The 19,156-nt window shown below is 47.2% G+C and overlaps 1 protein-coding gene across 1 annotated transcript in view; it reads left to right on the top strand.

The window, feature by feature from the left end:
• The first annotated feature begins 1,398 nt into the window (after nt 1–1,398).
• Nucleotides 1,399–19,156, top strand: part of DAAM (disheveled-associated activator of morphogenesis-like protein) — a 148,858-nt gene continuing 131,100 nt past the window's right edge. Inside the window, exon 1 of the mRNA XM_075674992.1 lies at nt 1,399–1,829. Coding sequence (XP_075531107.1) covers nt 1,788–1,829 — 42 coding nt within the window. The 5' untranslated portion in view covers nt 1,399–1,787. The remainder of the gene's footprint in view (nt 1,830–19,156) is intronic.

Below are 19,156 nucleotides of genomic sequence, written 5' to 3'. Positions count from 1 at the left end.
AAAGGCAGGAAATCTATTCAGTTTACAAATTTTTTATGAAAACCCAATATACCTTGCAACGCAGTCTCAGTGGCGTGTCCATAGAAATAAATCGCACAACCAAAGCTTATTTGTGCAGCTTGCTTTAATTTCAGTCTAGCAAGGAACTCTCGTCATGAACTTTTCTAACTGCAGAAGCTTTACGGCAGCTTTTGTCCGTAGTTACGCGATGCGCGCATTGCTACCAGGGATATCTCAAAACTTTCGCGGTATATCAGACAGTTTGATAGCTTTTGTCTTCCATACCATGACACTTCCGCTCGATTACTTGGCCTATGCCTAATTTTACTTTGCAGGAAGAAGCGCTGAAGCTGTCCGCTATTTGACCTCTTGATTGGGTCGCGAGTCACCACGAAAATCATTTCTCAACTTATCTCGAACTTCAAGACCATGCGGTTTAGTTTGCTCTAGCCAGCGAATAAAAAGAAATCCTGAGAGGCAAATCAACATGTTGGCGAGCACGCACCCTCCTCATCCCTGTTAAACGTTAAATAAAGAAAACACAAAAAGATGTTGGCCGAAACCACGTCGGCAGAGAGAGAACTGCTGCTCTCGCCTTCCCCACAGCGCTGAATAAAAGCACAAAACGACACGCACTTCCACAAGTGTTGAGCTGCCCGTACTCGGACAGCTGCGCCTGCTTTGTTCAGCTGAGCAGCAGTGGACGCCTTTGAAGCGTAGCCGTGAGCGACCAAACAGCTGGACAGAAAACGAGCTTAGGGCAACCCCCCTCCTCCCCCTTCTTCAGCCCCCGCTCTTTTAGCGCTGATGAGTCAAAAATCGTACTAGACCCAGAGAACCACGTGTCTGGCGCGCGCCACTCTATAGCATACCGGAAACCGAGGGTTACATCCTCCCCGCGGAAAAACCGACGACTAATCTCCCTCTCCAAGAGCGTGGAGATTGGCCTCAGCCCCCGGAACCGTCCACAGATGTGCGCCACTTCCCTCATCTCTACAAAGCAAACACGTGAAGTAGAAAGGAAAAGAGATAACGCAGGGTCAAACAAATCAATGAACTGTAAAGCGCCACGCATAGTCCCTTGCTTCGTCCAACCATCCCGCCCCCACAAGCGCGCACACAGCCGCGCGCGCGCGCGCGTTCGCAACTCCGCCGCTGTACCCGCGTCTCTTTATCCTGCGCGCCAGCCAAAGTAGCGCGCCAAAAAGGATCATACTGACAGCGTCAAAACACACCCTTCTCTACGCGGTGCTCTCCCTCCGGCGTCCGCACGCGCACCGCTTTTACTCCCCCCGGTGCTCCCCTTCTTTCTACGTCACGCCACGTACGTGCCAGAGCGATAGCAGCGCCGCCACCGCCGCCGAAGCGCGGCGACGCTCGGAGCAGACGACGAAATCCCGCCCGGCTTCAGTGCTCGGCGATGACTCGTGCACTCCAGCGGTAGCGGAGTGCAGCAGCTGTGCCGGGTGCCGTCTGCTACGCGACGGCGCTTTCCCAAACCGTCGTAGCGCGTGCGTCGTCTGCTCTCTATCGTGTGCCAGAGTGTTTCTTTTTGGCCAGCGACGTCTGGAGAGACGCGTTTCTTGTGTTTATACGTGGTTCGCATCCATCTGCTTTGCTGGATAACCGAGTGTGTGTGGCTTCTAGTTGGGCGCCGATGGGATGGGAACAGGGGTGTCGTTGAGTGTTTCCCGCCGAGTGACTCTGGTGTGAGCTGTTTGTTCTCTTCGGCCCGAAGAAGTGAGGGGTGAATCTCTAAAGAGCGAATCGGAGAAGAAATAGCCGCTATGGATAACGCATCATCCAACGGAAAGACCTCCACGATGAAGGTGAGTAATGTTCGAAAGAGCTACCACAGGCATATGGGAAGAGGTTATTTTTCTTCTTCTATAAGTCGTATTTTTGAATAAATTGTCCAAGAGAAAACATGATGAAAGTATGAAGAATATCATAGACTGCGCTTTGCCTGGTCGTATAACGATATTGATATTCTCACTAAACGAGACGTCGACAACTATTTTCGACATTCATATTACGTACGTCATAGCAGCAAGCCGTAAGTATTCGACTTATGAAAGGGAAAGGCTGTTGATATTTGACTTATTTTCAAAAACTGCGGTGCCTTTCGACTAAAACTGATCGCTCACTATTGAAAAGAGCATCCGGAATTCCTAGAATGCTGCGTAATGTTCTTTTTTTCTTTTTCATATTTTAATTCACTACAACAACATTAAAGACCTTCATACGCGGATACTGCGTACACATTAACTTTCATTTCATTCTTACGCTACTGGAATTAGTGCGAGTACTGATACCGATCAATGGTCAGCTGTGCGCCATTGCCGACATGGCTTCGCCTTTTCTGAACGCAGGAATGACGCTGAATGTAAGCTATGCAGTGAGCTGGCTGAATAGCGTATCACAACGATGATTTCCATACGGAAATTGAAAGCAATGCGGCTTTGCTTTGAGTTGGTTGAACCGTGCATTTCAATTAGGAATTTCATCATGCTAGAGTGTCACGGAACAAAAATTCTCTCTACTAGGAGCGGTCGTGAACTTCTTTTCTACAAGACGTTGAGACGCGCTCGCCACAGCTGTAGTCAAAATCTTTATTTCACATTTATCGTTTTCATCTTGAGCATCGAAAACATGCAGTAGCATTGTAAGATAAAGGTCAACGAAGAAAGTTCTTCCAGATCGCGCTAGCAGTGTTTCTATCGACCTCCAGTAGATGTTTTTTTTCAATAACATAAGGTTAATAAACTAAACTATATAAATTACATGGAGGTATAATTTTTGTCCTTCTATGATAAACTGTTTAACCCATGTTGCAGGTTTAATGAACTCGATGACGACGACGACATGAGTGATAACGCTTTATAAACCGTGAATGTGAGTGTATTGGGAAAATCAGATGAAAAGACTGAAGCTCTCAAAGCGTTTTTTAAGCATAGTGTTTCATTTTTATCGCTGTGGAAAGATGTCTGAAAGGAACCTTAATATCATGTTTTACTGGTTTGTATTCTTTTTTTCTTTGCCAAGCTAACATAAAAGGTTCGAGCGAGGTTCTTGAACGGGCTTTTCTGTCCCATCACCGAAAACCAATATCGATGTATAACATTTCTCAAAAATACTGAATATTAAGGACTCATTTTTACCGGACTGCTGTACTGTACCACCACAGCACCGATACTGTAATTTTGTCAGTGGCTCACTCGTTAAGGCCAAGCTTTATCGACGCTGATAATATTTCATAATGATAATGTTAAGATTCTTCTGTACTAGTTATGTTAACGATAACTTATTCCAGACATTTTACGTGCATTGCGTGAATATCGTCTTGTTTATCTGATAAACATTGATAGCGAGTGAAAAAGTATACGCGTAATTTCTACGGATTACAGAGTTCGAACAACAACTTATTTATTAATTTCATTATTAATATATAAACATGGCTCCGTCCTTACTGTAAACATGTGTAGTAGCAATGAGTGCAAAAATAAGATTTGCTTGCTCACAGAGTGTTGCTCCACAAATGTCTTTCTGAACAGTGCGTTAATGATTTAAAAATGAACCCTGCCCTTTCTTAGCAGAACGTGGCTCTATCGTTTGTGTAACACAGCTTGCTTGCGCGAAGTTTGAAAGTGAGGCACGTCAGAGGGATAATGAATCGATTCTTCCGGCAGTGTGTTACTCATGGTAGTGCACTTAAGAAACCGTGAGGTGCGGATTACAAGATATTTATTCAACTAATGTTCACCGCTTACTACGTCGCCAATAAGTAGGCCACGTGATGCACCTGCGCTATCGAAGCCTATCAATCCTTAATGCTGGTCCGCTTAGAGAACTAGCTTTTAGATACTCGGCCTTGAAGGTACGTTGTCTGTAAACAGCATTGACGCTGCATGCATTGTTTTCTCGGAATCATTCCTGATGCACTTTGAGATAACACTTGGCAGATTTGCGAATTCATTTCGCAGCTTGATTGCTAAATTCGTGGTGCCTGCTAAAGCTGGCGATGGGCGTGCGTTAAACACTGTAGGACTTTATTTACGTCAGTGCGACTTTAAAATTGAACCTGGCTCATTTGCAAATGCTTGTTAGATACCGTATCTAATTTGGTTAATTCGCACTGGTCACGCATTCTCCCGCATCCAGCAACGATGCGCTGCCAGAAAAAAGAAATAAATACATTTTACCTCAGCTGCAGAGCCCTAAGCAGCTTTCGTGGTCTAGCTGATGCGATTTGCATATTACACATATACGTCTATAAACTCTGAAAGTGCGCGCTTATGGCTGGTGACATATTGTCCACGCAGATGTATTTGACAAAGCCTCGGACGTGAGAAACAACACTGAATGTTTTGCTTAAGTAAATGCCAGTCGGCCGGCCGAAGTATCTTCTTTAACTGTCAATTGACTTATTTGTTTCCGCGGCCACATCTGATTATCAGAGGTTGTCGCGTGCGCAGATACTTCTCGAAAAGACGTCCCATTTTCGGGGTAAAAAAAGAAGATAGTAGCCCTCTAAATGCTCTCGGAGAGTTTTATTCTTTTGTTTTCTGCAGTATAAGCTTGATAAACTGATTATATTTTACTTCAACGTTTCAATCGATTCACATTCTGAAACTTGACCGAACAGCAGTGTCACCTCATAACAGACGCCTCACACCTGATCAGACGACCCTGAATCAAGGAGCAAGTGACAAGGTGAAATGTGCGTGTTATTTAATCGCTTTGCACTTATTCACCGTTGTCTTCATTCTCAATGAATGCCTATATAATTCGTCTAGCTACGCCCTACATATATTACAGATAAATACCAGCACACTAACTAAACACAATGAAAATTAAATTCTAGGGTTTTATGCGCCATAGCACCACGTTCTGATTATGAGGCGCGCCGTAGTGGGGGACTCTGCATTAATTTCGACTGCCTGGGTTTCTTTAACGTGCACCCAACACGGTCGTTTCTCTTTCATTTCGCTCCCCACCCCAACCCCCTACCCTAAACGCGGCCGCCGTAGCCAGGATTGGACTGTTCCTGCGACTTTGTGCTTCGCAGTGCTAAGCAACCATGGCTGGTTAAACACATGATCAATAAACATTTTTTTTGTGCGACTATACCGCGTAGCACCAGCTCCCGTTTTGTACGCGCCAATAGAGGATGAGGAGGAATATACATTATTTCAGGACAGCAGATTTGAGACCTAGGCCTTTCTACCTAGATGACGGCCTCGAGCCCTTGGGCTAATAGGCTAGCAGAGGAAATCGTCTTTCTCTTGTGCCGATGCCGAGATTGCGATGCTTGTGAGGTGGTAATTTAATGCCATCTACTTGTTGCAAGTAAAGGCAAGGTACAAAGAAAGAAAGATACATTAGAAATGTAACAACTCAAAAAAAAGAAAGAACAGAGAAGGAGAAGACAGGAAGCCCGAGAAACTAATTTGAAGCTTCTTTCGCAAACAAGGAAGCGTGTCCCAGCTGCACTCGGGGTCTGCGAGACGGAATGCCGGCGAACGAGTGCGGAGTACGTGTGCGAGATATAAACGGAGACGATTGCAGCGCAGTCTGGTGATAGGCGACGCAGGTATATTACGCAGGTAACACACGGGTCTACGTCTGTCGCAACGCACAGCTATACAGCCGTAGCTTCTTCTTTGAACGCAGCGCTCGCGACTCGAGAAGGATTGTGGGTTCGGAGTCCCGCTGGCGACGCTTCCTCTCTCTGGGTGTAGCCGTACAGTCGAACGCCTTAGGTGTCCTCTAATGAGAGACAGTTACTGCGTTGCACTTGATCCCCCTTTCACCTCTTTCAGAATCTCCTTTTATAACGAAGTGCCTGGGGGCATCCGAAATTATTCGTTATATAGGTAACTTCGTTGTAAAAGTAGCGCGCCGCGCAGCTCACAATAGAAACGGGACAGAATTAGTTCTTCGTTACACAGGTCATTTCCTTGCATAAGGCGTTCGTTGTAGCGAAACTCGACCGTTTTTAGGTTAAATGGCGTCCAACTGGAGAGGTTGGGACCAGTACGCATCGGGCGCTAACCCATTAAATTTATTGGGAGAATTCCCAGCGAGAATGTCGTCTGCGGCATGGTTCGTTGAAGAGACCCCGAGATACCTGTTACTGCGAAGTCACAAACAGTGGTAAAACAAGGCTCGACGCATTGGCTCCGGCTACATTTCATGTCGGATCGAATCCCGAACCACGGCGGCCGCATTGCGATGGGGGCGAAATGCGAAAACACTTGTGCACTTAGATTTAGGTGCAGGTTAAAGGTGCCCAAGTGGTCCAAATTTCCGGAGTCCCTCCCACACCATGGCGTACCTCGTAATCAGATCGTGGTTTTGGCACGTAAAAGACCATAATTTAATTTTTAATTTTACATTCCTCGTCGTGCCACTGTTACTCAGTTCAAGCCTCCATCTTGGCAAGTTTTTACAATTCAGTCGATTGCATCTGTTGGGGCATTTATTAGGTTATCTCTCCAGACGTCATCTTCACATTCATTCAGCACTCGTGCACTGTGAGCCGTCATGTATATAGCGTCACCGCAACAGTGAGTGAATGTCACGGCTTTCGAACGTCACGGCTCATGAACGTCACAAACCCTTCACCGCTCTTAGACACGTTAGCCGAGCGTTGCTTTGTTTGCCCGTTACTTCGTGCTGTCGGAATGTCGGAAGCTGTGACGTGTGCGCTGGGAGCTATGCTAAAATAAGCTCAAGTTTAGCGGCTAAGCTATCCTGAAAGGTAGAGCACGGACGTGGCGTTTTCGAATTGTCAAGTTCACACGATATTTCGAGTTGTCTCAGAACGCATAGCCGGCCGCCGTTTCTCGACCAACCAACCAAAAGCTTTAAACCTGATGGCATCATGTGCAGGAAGCTGCTGGCGTCACGACATGCGAATAAGGGACCGGAAAAGCCCGAAGAGGGGCGCAGGATTATTTTTTTTTTAAATTCGTGGCTGCCACGTTCAGATAAATACGATCATCGCAGTTTTCTGTACACGGTGCGTGTCTTTCTAAATTTTTTTCAAAATGTAAATGTAAGATGAGGTTTAGGGCCCTTCAAAGGCGTATTGGCCTATTATATTCGACTTGTCCTTTTTTCGCATTAGATGATGGTTAAAACCCTCTAAACCCCGGGAAAGGTACTGACAAAAGTCAAAGTGCCCTATTTAATTTACGAATAGTTGTGTCTACAAACCGCTTTCGATAGCGGTACCTAGGACCAGGAGGCGGACACGTAGTGACGTCATAGTACGCCGAATCGCTTCAGTTCCTGCAATTGTTGTGATTGCCCGACGTCAGCGCAGCTAGGAGAAATGCCCATCGCACACCCTTGTTCATCTTCTTAATGAGTAACGCCATCAAACCTGGCATTATTGAGGCACGATGTCATCAAATATTGCTGTGTGCCATGACGTCCATTTAACACTTTATTGCGGATGACGCTAGGTATGGCATTTCGTGATCAGCTTTAGCATGAAATTAAAACATCTCGTAAACGTTTTCAAATGTTAATGCTTGTCAGGTGCTATTACTTTAGGTCTGAGGCATCTATGGTAGAGCTTAAAAAACGCCGAAAATATGGCAGTACTGTTATAACTGCATTCAGTAGATGTATCAAAATGAAAATAGAAAGAACGTGAAGTAGAAAAGTATAATAATATGGCTGGTTTATTATTATATATTATTATTATGATTTGGCTTGAGAGGAGTGAATGCAAGATCTCGGAAAAAACAACGCTGTGACTAAATAAAGTAAGGTCAACTAAGCTAAACTAAACTGTAGGAGAGGCCTGACGAGAAGGCAAGAACAAAGGGAAAGAAAGGAACGCACACACAACAATTGCAGGATATGGCTTGCGTCCATCTTTCAAGCCGGTATATTCACATTACACTGATCGCTACGAAAACACGAAAAACCTTGCGAAACTTAAAAAAGAGAGAACACTCGACACTGAGGCACAATCAAACAAATCTAGACCAAAGCGAGCGCGTTTTCGGAGCTTTCTCAAGAGCCCCCATCATTCAATAAGCTGCAGCAGGTAGCACGCAGCTGACAGCGCGTATGCTATACGTCACAGTCTCTGACGCCTCGACCGCTCGTTCCAGGAACCACCGGTTCCAACACTTGGCGAGAGTGTTTATGTACCTGTCTCGGTACAGAAGCCAAAGTCCGCTTCTCAGCACAGCTCGGGTGTCTGTCACGACTACATCGCACGCGGTCGCCGCATCGTGTGACGCCTTTATGCGCTCGCTCTCGCGTATCACGCCTTCGGTCAGGTGTCTCGCGCCTTATGTTGCTCCAGTTAACAGCGAGAGGGAAGGCGAGGGGGGGGGGACGTTAGCATCACGTGACTATACCAATCGCCGAGTATCTGTATGCGACGCGACCGCCTGTTTTCGGGGAAACGCGGGCAAACTTCGAGGAAACACGTACGAAGAACGTGCCAGCCACGTTCGTTTCGCAAAGCTAACCTAGAGCACGCTTCGTGGCGGCAGCTGGCTGGAACATTTAAATCTTTCGTCCGGTGCGATTCATCTGCGAGAGAAAAAAAGGCGCCTGCACGCGAGCCGGTAACGAATATCTGGGCGAGTGGAACAAAACTTTGCGAACGAGATGCTGATTGTGTTTGTTTCGGAAAGCGGAAACATGTTTCGCGGTTGCCCCCTGGTTCCGGTGCCTCGTCATCTCTGATCACCTGTGAGGGAATTACGCGAAGCGTTATGAACGTGGCCAAGGTCCAGCAAATGTAGCCTCAGGTGGCTTCGTTCTTGGCTTAGCTGGATCTATCTATCTATCTATCTATCTATCTATCTATCTATCTATCTATCTATCTATCTATCTATCTATCTATCTATCTATCTATCTACCTATCTACCTATCTATCTATCTATCTATCTATCTATCTATCTATCTATCTATCTATCTATCTATCTATCTATCTATCTATCTATCTATCTATCTATCTACACTTTGAGACTCGTGCCTCAATAGAAGGAAAATCAAACACGCGATAGAGACTTTTTTATATCTTTATTCATTTGTTTATTGACTACGGTCAACCGCTGATTGCGGGTTATCGCAGGGAGGGCAAAATAAAAATAAAGCTAAACACAGTTAAAGAAACATTTACCTATACAAAACAGTCAATGGATAAGAAAAATGTAGCATCACATTCATGGTAATAAATACACATGTTACCATTCGTGCTAATACATATACACAGCATGTTCAAAAGCGCAGACATCATCTGTAGTAACAACAGACTTGGGGAAGTGACTCAATGATTCATTGCATATTGAAGAAAAAGATGCGAATACAAATCGCATAGTAGCACGAAGAACGCTAGCGTCATTTCGGCAAGCCCAGGTTATCTAAGCATTCCAGAGCTCTTCCGAATAATTCAGAACTAGCGACCATCAACAGCCGCACCTTGAAGGGTCCTTTTCACTGACCCGAAGGTAGGTCGCCACAGCTGCTCGGCAGCTAGAATCACAAAGCATCGTACTGTGTCACCCTAATCGCAGTCTCGTCGAAAGCGAAACCACGAGATAGCGTTGAGTATTCACAACGCGGAAGCTAAAACCACGAGAATTGCCTACACCACTAGACGCGCGCGATTACACTTTCCCCCTTTTTCCTTATCTGATTTCCCATTACCTTCCGATCGCTTTGGGCAAACCATCGCCTACAGGTCCGCAGCGCCTGCACCTACCCCACGCATAATACATACTCTCGCATAATACGCGAACTTTGCTCACCGACACTGGTGACCCGTGCCCCGGCGACTCGTAAGCCGCTGTCCCGCCTGGTCTTTCCGACTGCCTTCCAGGTGTCCCCGACACTCGCACACATACCAGCAGCCCCGCGCGTCTATCTATACGCGAGGCTGGATCGCGCACGAGGGCAGGGCCATTACGCAAGGCAAACGAGTTCGTCCGGGAGTCAGTCAGCGCGGTAACCGGAGGAACGAACCAACCGGGGCAAAGATGGTGCGCGCGCGACTTCAATTCACCGGGGATTACAAGATGCAGAGAGCGAACAAGAGCGTAAAGAAAGAAAGAAAGACGGAAGAAGTAATCAGAAAAGCAATAACGAAACCGCGTTGACTCAAATATTTTCGGGTCAGCCCTTTCTCCGACAGAGCGACGTCTGGCGCTGAGGACAAAAGTGCTTGCGCTCGGCTTTCTTTCTTTCTTTCTTTCTTTCTTTTTTGCTGCGACGTGGCCTCTCGCCTTCAGGGTCAGAGGTGTCGGGAGAGAAGGGAGAGGGAGAAGGGCAAGAGGGTGAGGCGGTAAGAATGGAGGATTCATCTCGGAGGCTCGCTGGATGCCAACATTCCGGGCGAGATGCAACGAGAGAGAGATGGATATATACGGAGAGAGTGAACTTTTATAGTGTGAGGAGGCAGGTAGAGTGGTACCTAGCCTTTCCAGGTCAGCTAGGCGCCCTTGCTTGTCGAGGCGCGCAGAAGTGGAGACACTGCGGGAGGAACGTAATAAAAGGTGGACGCGGAGGAAAAGACCGGCGTGAGGAAGAAATGAAGCGGAATATGAAGGGAAGAGAAAAGATTGGAAGGACGGCGACATTCTTGCGAAGCTCGAGTCGCTCTCTAAAAAAAGTAGAACGGTGGAGGAAGGTAGCAAGGAAGCAGAAGAAGAAGAAGAAGAAATGTAAGAAAGTATAAGGCTTCCTCCGCCCCTTCACGTTAACCCCTGTTTAGAGATTCTTTAGAAATTCTTTAAAGTGGGACTGATAGTCATAGAGAGGACTAGATATAGTACGTCAAATTTTGAATCTATCATAGGTGTACTCCACCAAAAAGGCCATGTGGCTCCTCCCTTTCTTAAAAATGAATCGCTTTGAGTCAATCTTTCTGCCTTCTTCAGACTAAAATGAATGCTTCTAGCAGCAAACCATTCACCAGTGCCGCAAATTTGGGACAACAGATCGTACTGAAAAGTGTCTTGCAGTGTGGTTCAAAACTTGGCATGTCAATTGAAGGACGCCTTCGTAGGTTTGGTGTCCCACGTCGTGACTTAGCCGATAGCGCCAGTCAGTCGAGATGTGTTTCGCAAGTAGTTAATTGTTTGATAACCGCCCCTCCCTCCTCAAATAAGGACAAAAAAGTCGAATAAGCCCTAAGCCCTCCTTGTTCTGTATTGAAGGGAAGTCCATCCCTCCTATCTCTCAATAGAGAGTGAAAACTTTTTATTGAATCAACCGGTGTTTTTTCGTCTACTTGTTACTTCGCAGGTAATGGGACGGGGAGAAGATAGTGCCCTGAAGGAGCGTTGGCAGAAGAATAGAGAAATAAAAACAGAACTGTGCACGTGTTCAAATCTAATCGACAGCAGAGTAAGCGTCCTAGGCGATGAACGCAGGTAACTTCGGAAAAACTGGTGACGCCCTGTGATTGAATTCACACCCGCCGCTGTGGCTTTAAGTGGCGCTGGCTAACACTCCCGCAGCGCCAGCTCTACTACACGTCCACAAACACCTTGGAAACGGTAAAAAGAAGAAAACCTAGCAGCGCGCTCTAGGTTCTTCCCAGAACGCAATACCAGCTATAGCCCAACTACACATCTTACACCGAGGAACGTTGATACAAAGTGGCTGCTGTAACCCAACTGGTAGAGCATTGCATCCAGTTGAGCATCGCATCCAGTAGAGCATCGCATCCATACAATGCGGAAGATGTGGCATCGGTTCCCGCCGGCGGGAAAATTCTTTAAGCTCACACTTCCCTTTTTCTTTATTAATCCTGCATTTCATTAAAAAAATGCGCGCTAGTTTTTTTGTCGGCACTTCCCTCGGCTTCATTATCCGTCGGCTCCCGGCGAGACGTCTTTCGAGATGCGTCGAGCTTGCTACAGGTTTTTTCTTTCGACCCGGCATTTCTTTATTACAGCGGGCGTTTCTGTACGAAAGGGATCCGGCAACTCTCACGTTCCATCACTCCTTGGCACGCAATAGGAAGATAGCGAGAGTGGTATAGGGCGGCCTATACCCACAGGCGGAACTTGGGCGAACGCTCCCCAAAATAACCTCGCTGACGCGCCATCCCACGCGATTCACTAGCAAGTCGGCATATATATATATATACACGGATACACACAAGACGCGCAAACCGAGCTAAACTGTCACGCCCTTAGTTTCGTTATTTCCCGCGTTTCTCAGCGGCAAGAAGTTGGGGCGCAGCGACGCGATTAAAAAACTATATAGCCTAACGGACAGGCGCGTGCACTGAACGTTACGCGTAAACACCATCGTGTCGGCGACGCGGAAAATTCGCTTCCCTCGCGTATTCCTGGGTTTTCCCATCGGTGTTATAGCATGAGCGCGATTGTATACTGCGCGCATGCGCACGTACACGGTTAGCTTACATGCAGGCGGATGTTGGGAAATGGGTCGGTCTGGAATCGAGATGTGGGTTTGAGAGAGCGCCTCTCCTTCCGAGTCTTCACGAAAATTACCCGCCGTGGTTGCTCAGTGGCTATGGTGTTGGGCTGCTGAGCACGAGGTCGCGGGATCGAATCCCGGCCACGGCGGCCGCATTTCGATGGGGGCGAAATGCGAAAACACCCGTGTGCTTAGATTTAGGCGCACGTTAAAGAACCCCAGGTGGTCAAAATTTCCGGAGTCCTCCACTACGGCGTGCCTCATAATCAGAAAGTGGTTTTGGCACGTAAAACCCCAAATATTATTCACGACAATTTGGTGCCCATAGCTGGAGGGCTTCCGAACCTCCGGAGTCATGCGTAGTAACCAGGCCTCACGAGTGCGTGCGCATCGACTAGCGGGAACAAAATCTACGTCACGTAGTGTCACGCAAAAAAAGAAACCAAATCTATGATTTCAGGACATGGCGTATTTTATAGGACGATAAATTCATGCGAAACATAATAATAAAATAATAAAGAAAGCCCAGTAAGACGCCGGCGAAATAGCCGTTTTGGCTTTCGCGCGAAGCCGAAACGTCTGATATTTATTGACGCCTTCGTGGTAAGCGTAGTTTTCCTTCTCTTGGCATTATCAGTGTCGTGAGTATACGCACATCGTTGGATATTTAAACATTGTCAATTTCTTACGCTGCGTGTTCGCGATATGTTATGAAAATTTTATTTACGGATATACTCTTCTGCGTCTTCTTACGTTATGTGGCGTATTGCGTTATAGTCTATACAAGGGCAGCGGGGAGGAAGGCCTTACTAGTTGTGTGATAATCCTGAGATATTTATTAATGTGCGCGTGGGAACGCACTTCTCACAAAAACAAACCCATAACGCTCACACTTTTAAACGCTCCCACACGTTCTTATGCTACTTAGGCGTTCTGAGCTCATTCATTCATTCATTCATTCATTCATTCATTCACAGTATCTGGCAATCGAAAGTACTTTGAACACCAAGAAAACTTGTAAACATGGCCCTGCGTTCTCGCGTACACAGTTACCCCGGCTTTCTATGGGCAAAGCTGTTTACAAAGACTTTGTTTCTTCACTCAAAATTTCCTTATACCGCGGTACATCCGTGCTTGCACGTCGTATTCGCACTGACGTGAAAATCCGGTGTGCCCTATATAATAACAAAGCAATAATTAGATTCCAAACCATATTCTTATGCGTTAAACGCTCGCTCGAAGGCCAAACGCTCTGTTCGCATATCGTTTTTTTTATACATAGGCCGCGCAGTACAAGCCCCAAGCTTCGACATTAGGTTCCCAGATATCACGCCCGCATATCATTGGCAGCAATATACAAAACAGCCCTCCCCCCCCCCCCCCCGCCCCCTTACACTAGTCAGCAAGCAAGCAGGCAACGCCTGCCTGTTGCCAATCCAGAACTGCGCGCCGACTGAGATCGAGTCTACGTCCTGGGCAATGCCTCATACATCTCGGAGCTCATTTCGGATGTTAAACACCTTCATTTCCATTGTTATAAAAAGACCTTCCTTGTATGTCTCTCTCCAAAGTACCGTGGCCTGCGCTGAGGATAACCCTCCCCTCCCCCTTTATTCACCCGCCCTTTCTCTCTTTCGCCGGCCAGGGTTTATGCATGACTCCTGTCCATCGGTGCCAAACCCTATTTCCTCTGCAAGGGCGTTCTGGCTGCCTTTGTTTCTATATGCTGCGCCGGCGGCTCGCAAGAAACATCAGCGCCGGGGTGCCCGCTCGCAGAACAATGGCGCCGTTTCCTTCTCGACTAAAGAAACGGTCGTTGTGTTGTTGTTGCTGCAGCGGCGGCAGCAGGTCTGCCCCGGTCTCTTGTGTTGTGCGAGGAGAACGCGCACGCGTTATGCGCGCCGGGTCGGTGGACAATTTGGAGCTTGCCAAATTACACAGCGAAACCTCCCCTCGGCTATATGCCCCGAAGCAGGTCTGGAGGTGCGCAGAAGGAATACCGCGTTTTACTGGTGTAAAAGCCCTACTCGCTTTTCGGTGTTTCCGCGCAATCTTGGCGGGGTGCAACTCGTACGCGATTCGGGCACAAGATTTGCGCTGCCTGCTCGAACCGTAGACGACGTCGCGAATCACGTGCGTAATAATGCAAACACCTGCTAGACGCTAGACACACATTCATTCGAGATTCGGAAGCACAGACTAAGTTCCACTTAATTCGTTATCGCTCCCGACATCTCTGTCGCTGCCGTCATCTCCGGAGCGTACCGCCCGATTGGCACACGTCCAAATGTGGTCGGCCTGTGTGCCGTCGGTACATTTGTGTATTCCAGCCTCTTTGCCACGTTCAGCGACGAAGCTCATACCGAACGTCATGCGCTCTAAACCTAATCATCGGTGAAACTTTTTTTTTTCAGAAAAGTTATCCAAGCGATTGCAGGGTGCGGATAATGCGGGAGCGCGTACGGTATACACGTGTACCATCTGCGGTATATGGCTTGCACGTTCTTGAGGAGGAAGGGGAGGGGAAGAGGTGTTCGGCTGGGTTTGTCTCGAAATGCACACCCCAGTTCTGTCGGCAGGTTGTAACGACGCCGGCTTCACCTTCGATGACTGTGCTGTCCGCGTCCAGGTCGTTGGTGGCGGGGCAGTGGTCGTGTCAGCGCAGGACAACGCTGGACACCACCGCCTGCAGCGTTTTTCACTCTTTCTCTCCGGTTTGAGGGGGGTCGTTCGGAACCGTTTGGCTGCGCCAAAGCGCGCGCTGGTGCTTTGATGGAAAACGCGAAGTTTCCAAACCTTTTCTCTCTCTCTCTCTCTTTCGGTCCTACTGTTTCGCATCTAAGTTGGAATGTGAATGGACACGTGAGACACTGAGTCGCCAAGTGCCGAAGTGCGCCAGAATGGAGCGGTACCGCCAAGGTCGCGAGCGTTATGTAACAGTGTGCTGGTCGTTCATAGCCGATAATGTTCTTCGCGTGTTACTCAACGCAGTTTGTGTTTTTTTTTGTTGTTGTTCTGAGCCGAAAAAAAAAATTGGAGTAGGTCAGCGCGGAATGGCGCAAAAGTTTTTGTCCCCATCGTGTTGTGCTGAAATGGTGATCGCTATCTTACGGTTATGAGGAAGCTTGCTTTGAGCTTGAAAGGCTACTGCGGCTTCGAAGAAATGGAATGGACAACGCCACAGTACAGACAACGTAGCCCGTATAACGTTTCACACGCGACGCGTGAAACTTTGAACATGGGCCTATGCTATACATGTGCAAAACGGTAGATAAATTTCCTAAGCTATTGTAGGAGGCAGCTTTTACGAAGAGCGCACACTTTGAGAAAGAGAAACTGAACCGGTTGCTTAATTCCAGGAGCAACACGAGTGCTATGAAACACGTTGAAGTGAACGACTCCAAATAAATTTTGGCAACCTGGGTTTCTTTCCCGTCTACTTAAACCTAAGCGCGTGAGCGTTCTTCCATGCATAATTTCTATGCGTCTGTCGGAGTGTAGCAGCTACTTCTGGTTGCTGAACCAGTTTCAGGAATGGAACATATGCTTGCGTCTGACAGTATATCAGGCCGCAACTTTCGGAAAGTCTTTGCGTATTTCCGTGGAGCTCTACTGTTTAGCCTCTTTGGTATGCAATCACCTTTTTTAGGCCGTCTAAATTACTTTTATTTACAAGCGCGATTCTTTTGCTTTCACTGTGTTTTAGAGTGATACTGGCTCATTTTTTTTTTTTTCCACAAGTGTTGGTTTCAAGATGCATACGCCGGTCGCCGTCCTGGCTGGCAAGACTCCCTCCTTTGCCCTGAGAAAGTCTCGCCTATGTATCATACGATCTGCTTAGAATTCAGGTTAAAAACTACGCGCACACGAGACGTAGAGAAAATGAAGGCACAGAAACGACAGAGGCATTCTTTTTAGTTCTCGTTGCATCAGTTGCGGAGTTCTCACTCGAAGCTGGTGCGTTTCACCCGACCCGGCACGATGCTTTGTAGCAGCACATATGCCGCTTCTGTTCAGACGCTACGCAGTTGTGCACGGTTTGAATTCGAAGCACGCATGGGCGGTGTCTGAAGTTCGCGGGACGCAAATATTGCGAGAAAGTCAAGATGTCACACGCGTGGTACATACGAAATCCAGGCTTCCCTGCCAAGGAACAGAAAATATGAAGCTTTATTTTTTTTTCTCAAATACCCCGTCCGTTCAAGCTTCGACCGGGTCTCTAGCACGCAAGCACCGATAACCAATGCTAAAGCAAATGCTGAAGTACGTCGAAGCGTTTGTTATCGCTATCTTTAACTATCATGGCCGAAGGGTATAGCTTTCTCTCTAGCATCGGAAGGTCTTTGTGTGAAGGCCTCGATGGAGCCGGCGATATGGGATGCGTGCATGAAGTGGATGGCAAACAAACAGCCGAGAGTTGTTTGCGGCGTAAAAGACCCTTTTTGCGGCGATATTTCCGCGTGCGCTAGCAACAGCCGTCTACTTCCGTGCAGCTGGCAGCTCCGTGTGAAGGTCGAACGGCCGACGCTGCAAATACTCGTACAAACCACTACAGTGGCATCGACGATACTGCGCAGCGTCTATCGATATTTCGATAGAGCAAGATTTTGCACCAAGATGCTTTGAGATATCTAGCTCTTGCGCTTACCTGCACTTGTTACCCGTGTATTTATGAGTTATCTGAAATGTGATATGCTATTGTTTTCGCCTTTCTTTTGCGTTGAACCAGTTGTTGCCGTAAAAATGTAGCTGGTATATAAATGCATGCGATATATACAGGGTATCCCAGCTAACGTTAGCCACGCTCTTAAAAACGAAATGCAGCATATACAAGTACGCAACCAATGGCATTGTATCATCAGTGACGTAACGCACCAGGATTATTTCTTTTTGCATAACTGAAGTATCGATAATTAGATTAATTAACGTGTATTTAATTACTAAATTGAGGGCAAGAATCTCCATAGCAAAAGTAATAAGTGCGTATTAAAGCATTCGGCGTTGTTGTTTTCAGTGTGCTGTGTCTCGCGTAATTACTTTTTTTTCGCGTTATAAAATAAAATCGCGAAATGGTGAAAACAGTCGCATGATTACGCGTCCGCGCGCTTCGACACTAACTGCCCCAGGCGTTACTCGGCATAATTAACTGTGATCATTGCCGTTCTCTTTCTCCTCAATGCCGCTGAACACTGTGTTGGCTTGGCGCTTCATGCGGAAAGTGCAGCGCGCGACTCGCGGTGACCGACGCCAATACCGATCGATGCCTCGCCCCTTTTTCGTGGCCGCCGAGCCAGGCATTGCATAAATGATGTCACCCCATTATATAGGAATAGCTTACGACTAATCAATAAACCGATAACGAGTGACGCCAAATAATCCATCCTATCTCACAATGTAAGAGGAAGGCCTCCCTTAAGTCGTCTCTTATCTCTATTACTTTCACAGTTATCGACATCGCTTAGCAATTGATCATGATATAGAGATTGGTAATCGATTAACACCCGGTACTATTGATATAAACATGACGGCGATTCGAGTGAACGTTCGCTTGCATCTCCTACTTTCCATCTGTATATTTGTTGCTCATCATACCAAGCAATGATAATAATTATTTGCACAGCCACCCCGTTCCAGCTTGGAAGAATGCGCTTCGTAAATACAGTGCACGAAAGCCTTCTCCACTCCGTGGCTTCATTTTCCACATCGGGTGCTAGAATTATGCGGGAGAGAAAATGACACGGGAATGCAATCTAGGGACCGCGTATAAGCAGCAACGACATTACCCCCTTTCGCATTAAACGAATAAAGAAAGAAAACGAAGTACCTCAAAGACTCGCCTTCCTGAGGAAGCTTCCCCCTCGTCATCACTGAAGGTTGTGGAGGACGGCGTGGGAGATTAAGTTCGCGAATAGCGAAGCGACGACAATAACGAAAAAAAAGTATAGGGAAAAGAAACTAAAAACAAAGAGGCCAACGTTTTGCTTCTACAAAGCAGCGCGGAGGGGACGGTTTCCTTTCCCCGAGAAGCCTCTCATCGCGCATGGCTTCTCAGGGCTCAGGCAGGGGAGGAGACACGCAGAACGGGAATAGCGTAGTAGCTGTTATAACGAAAGAGAAAGAAGAGGGAGAACAAGAAGAGAGTGGTGGCGAAGGAAGAGGAGGCGACTTTGTTTTCACGTAGTCCTCTCATCCCCGTAAGGTACCCAGACTGTGGCCAGAGACGGCAGAGGAGGTAGAACGCGAATAGCGAAATGACTGCAATAACGAAAAGTAAAGAGACGGAGAGTGAAAGGTAAGGATGGCGAGGGAATCGCCTTCGTTTGTTTTTGTTTTTGCGCCAGCCTGCAGTGACACTCACTCTCTTCAGGAAGCCTCCCATGCCGACGGCTGGCGAGTCTGTGGCAAGAGATAGGAGAAAATGTAGAACGTGAATAACATTGTAAGGGAAAGAAACGAAAAAGAAAGAAAGAACGAAAGAAGGAAAGAAATAAAGAAAGAAAGAAACTAGAAGTAGCCGGGTTAATGGAAAGAAGGTGATGGCACTGCTTTCCACCGTTGTCGGCAGACACTCGTTTGCTCCGCGAAGGCCTCGCATCACCAGGACGCTGCCTAAACAGGCGGGGAGAAAAGGTGTTGATTGTTGAGAGAGCGAGGATAGATGGACGTACGTAGATAAGATTGATGACGGCAACCACAGCAGGAACGACAACGATGATGATGAGGAGAACAA

The sequence above is a fragment of the Dermacentor variabilis genome, chromosome 11 (assembly GCF_050947875.1).
Source record: "Dermacentor variabilis isolate Ectoservices chromosome 11, ASM5094787v1, whole genome shotgun sequence".
NCBI lineage: Eukaryota > Metazoa > Arthropoda > Arachnida > Ixodida > Ixodidae > Dermacentor > Dermacentor variabilis.
Note: the sequence above shows the minus strand (reverse complement) of the source record. Positions and strands in the feature narration are given on the sequence as shown.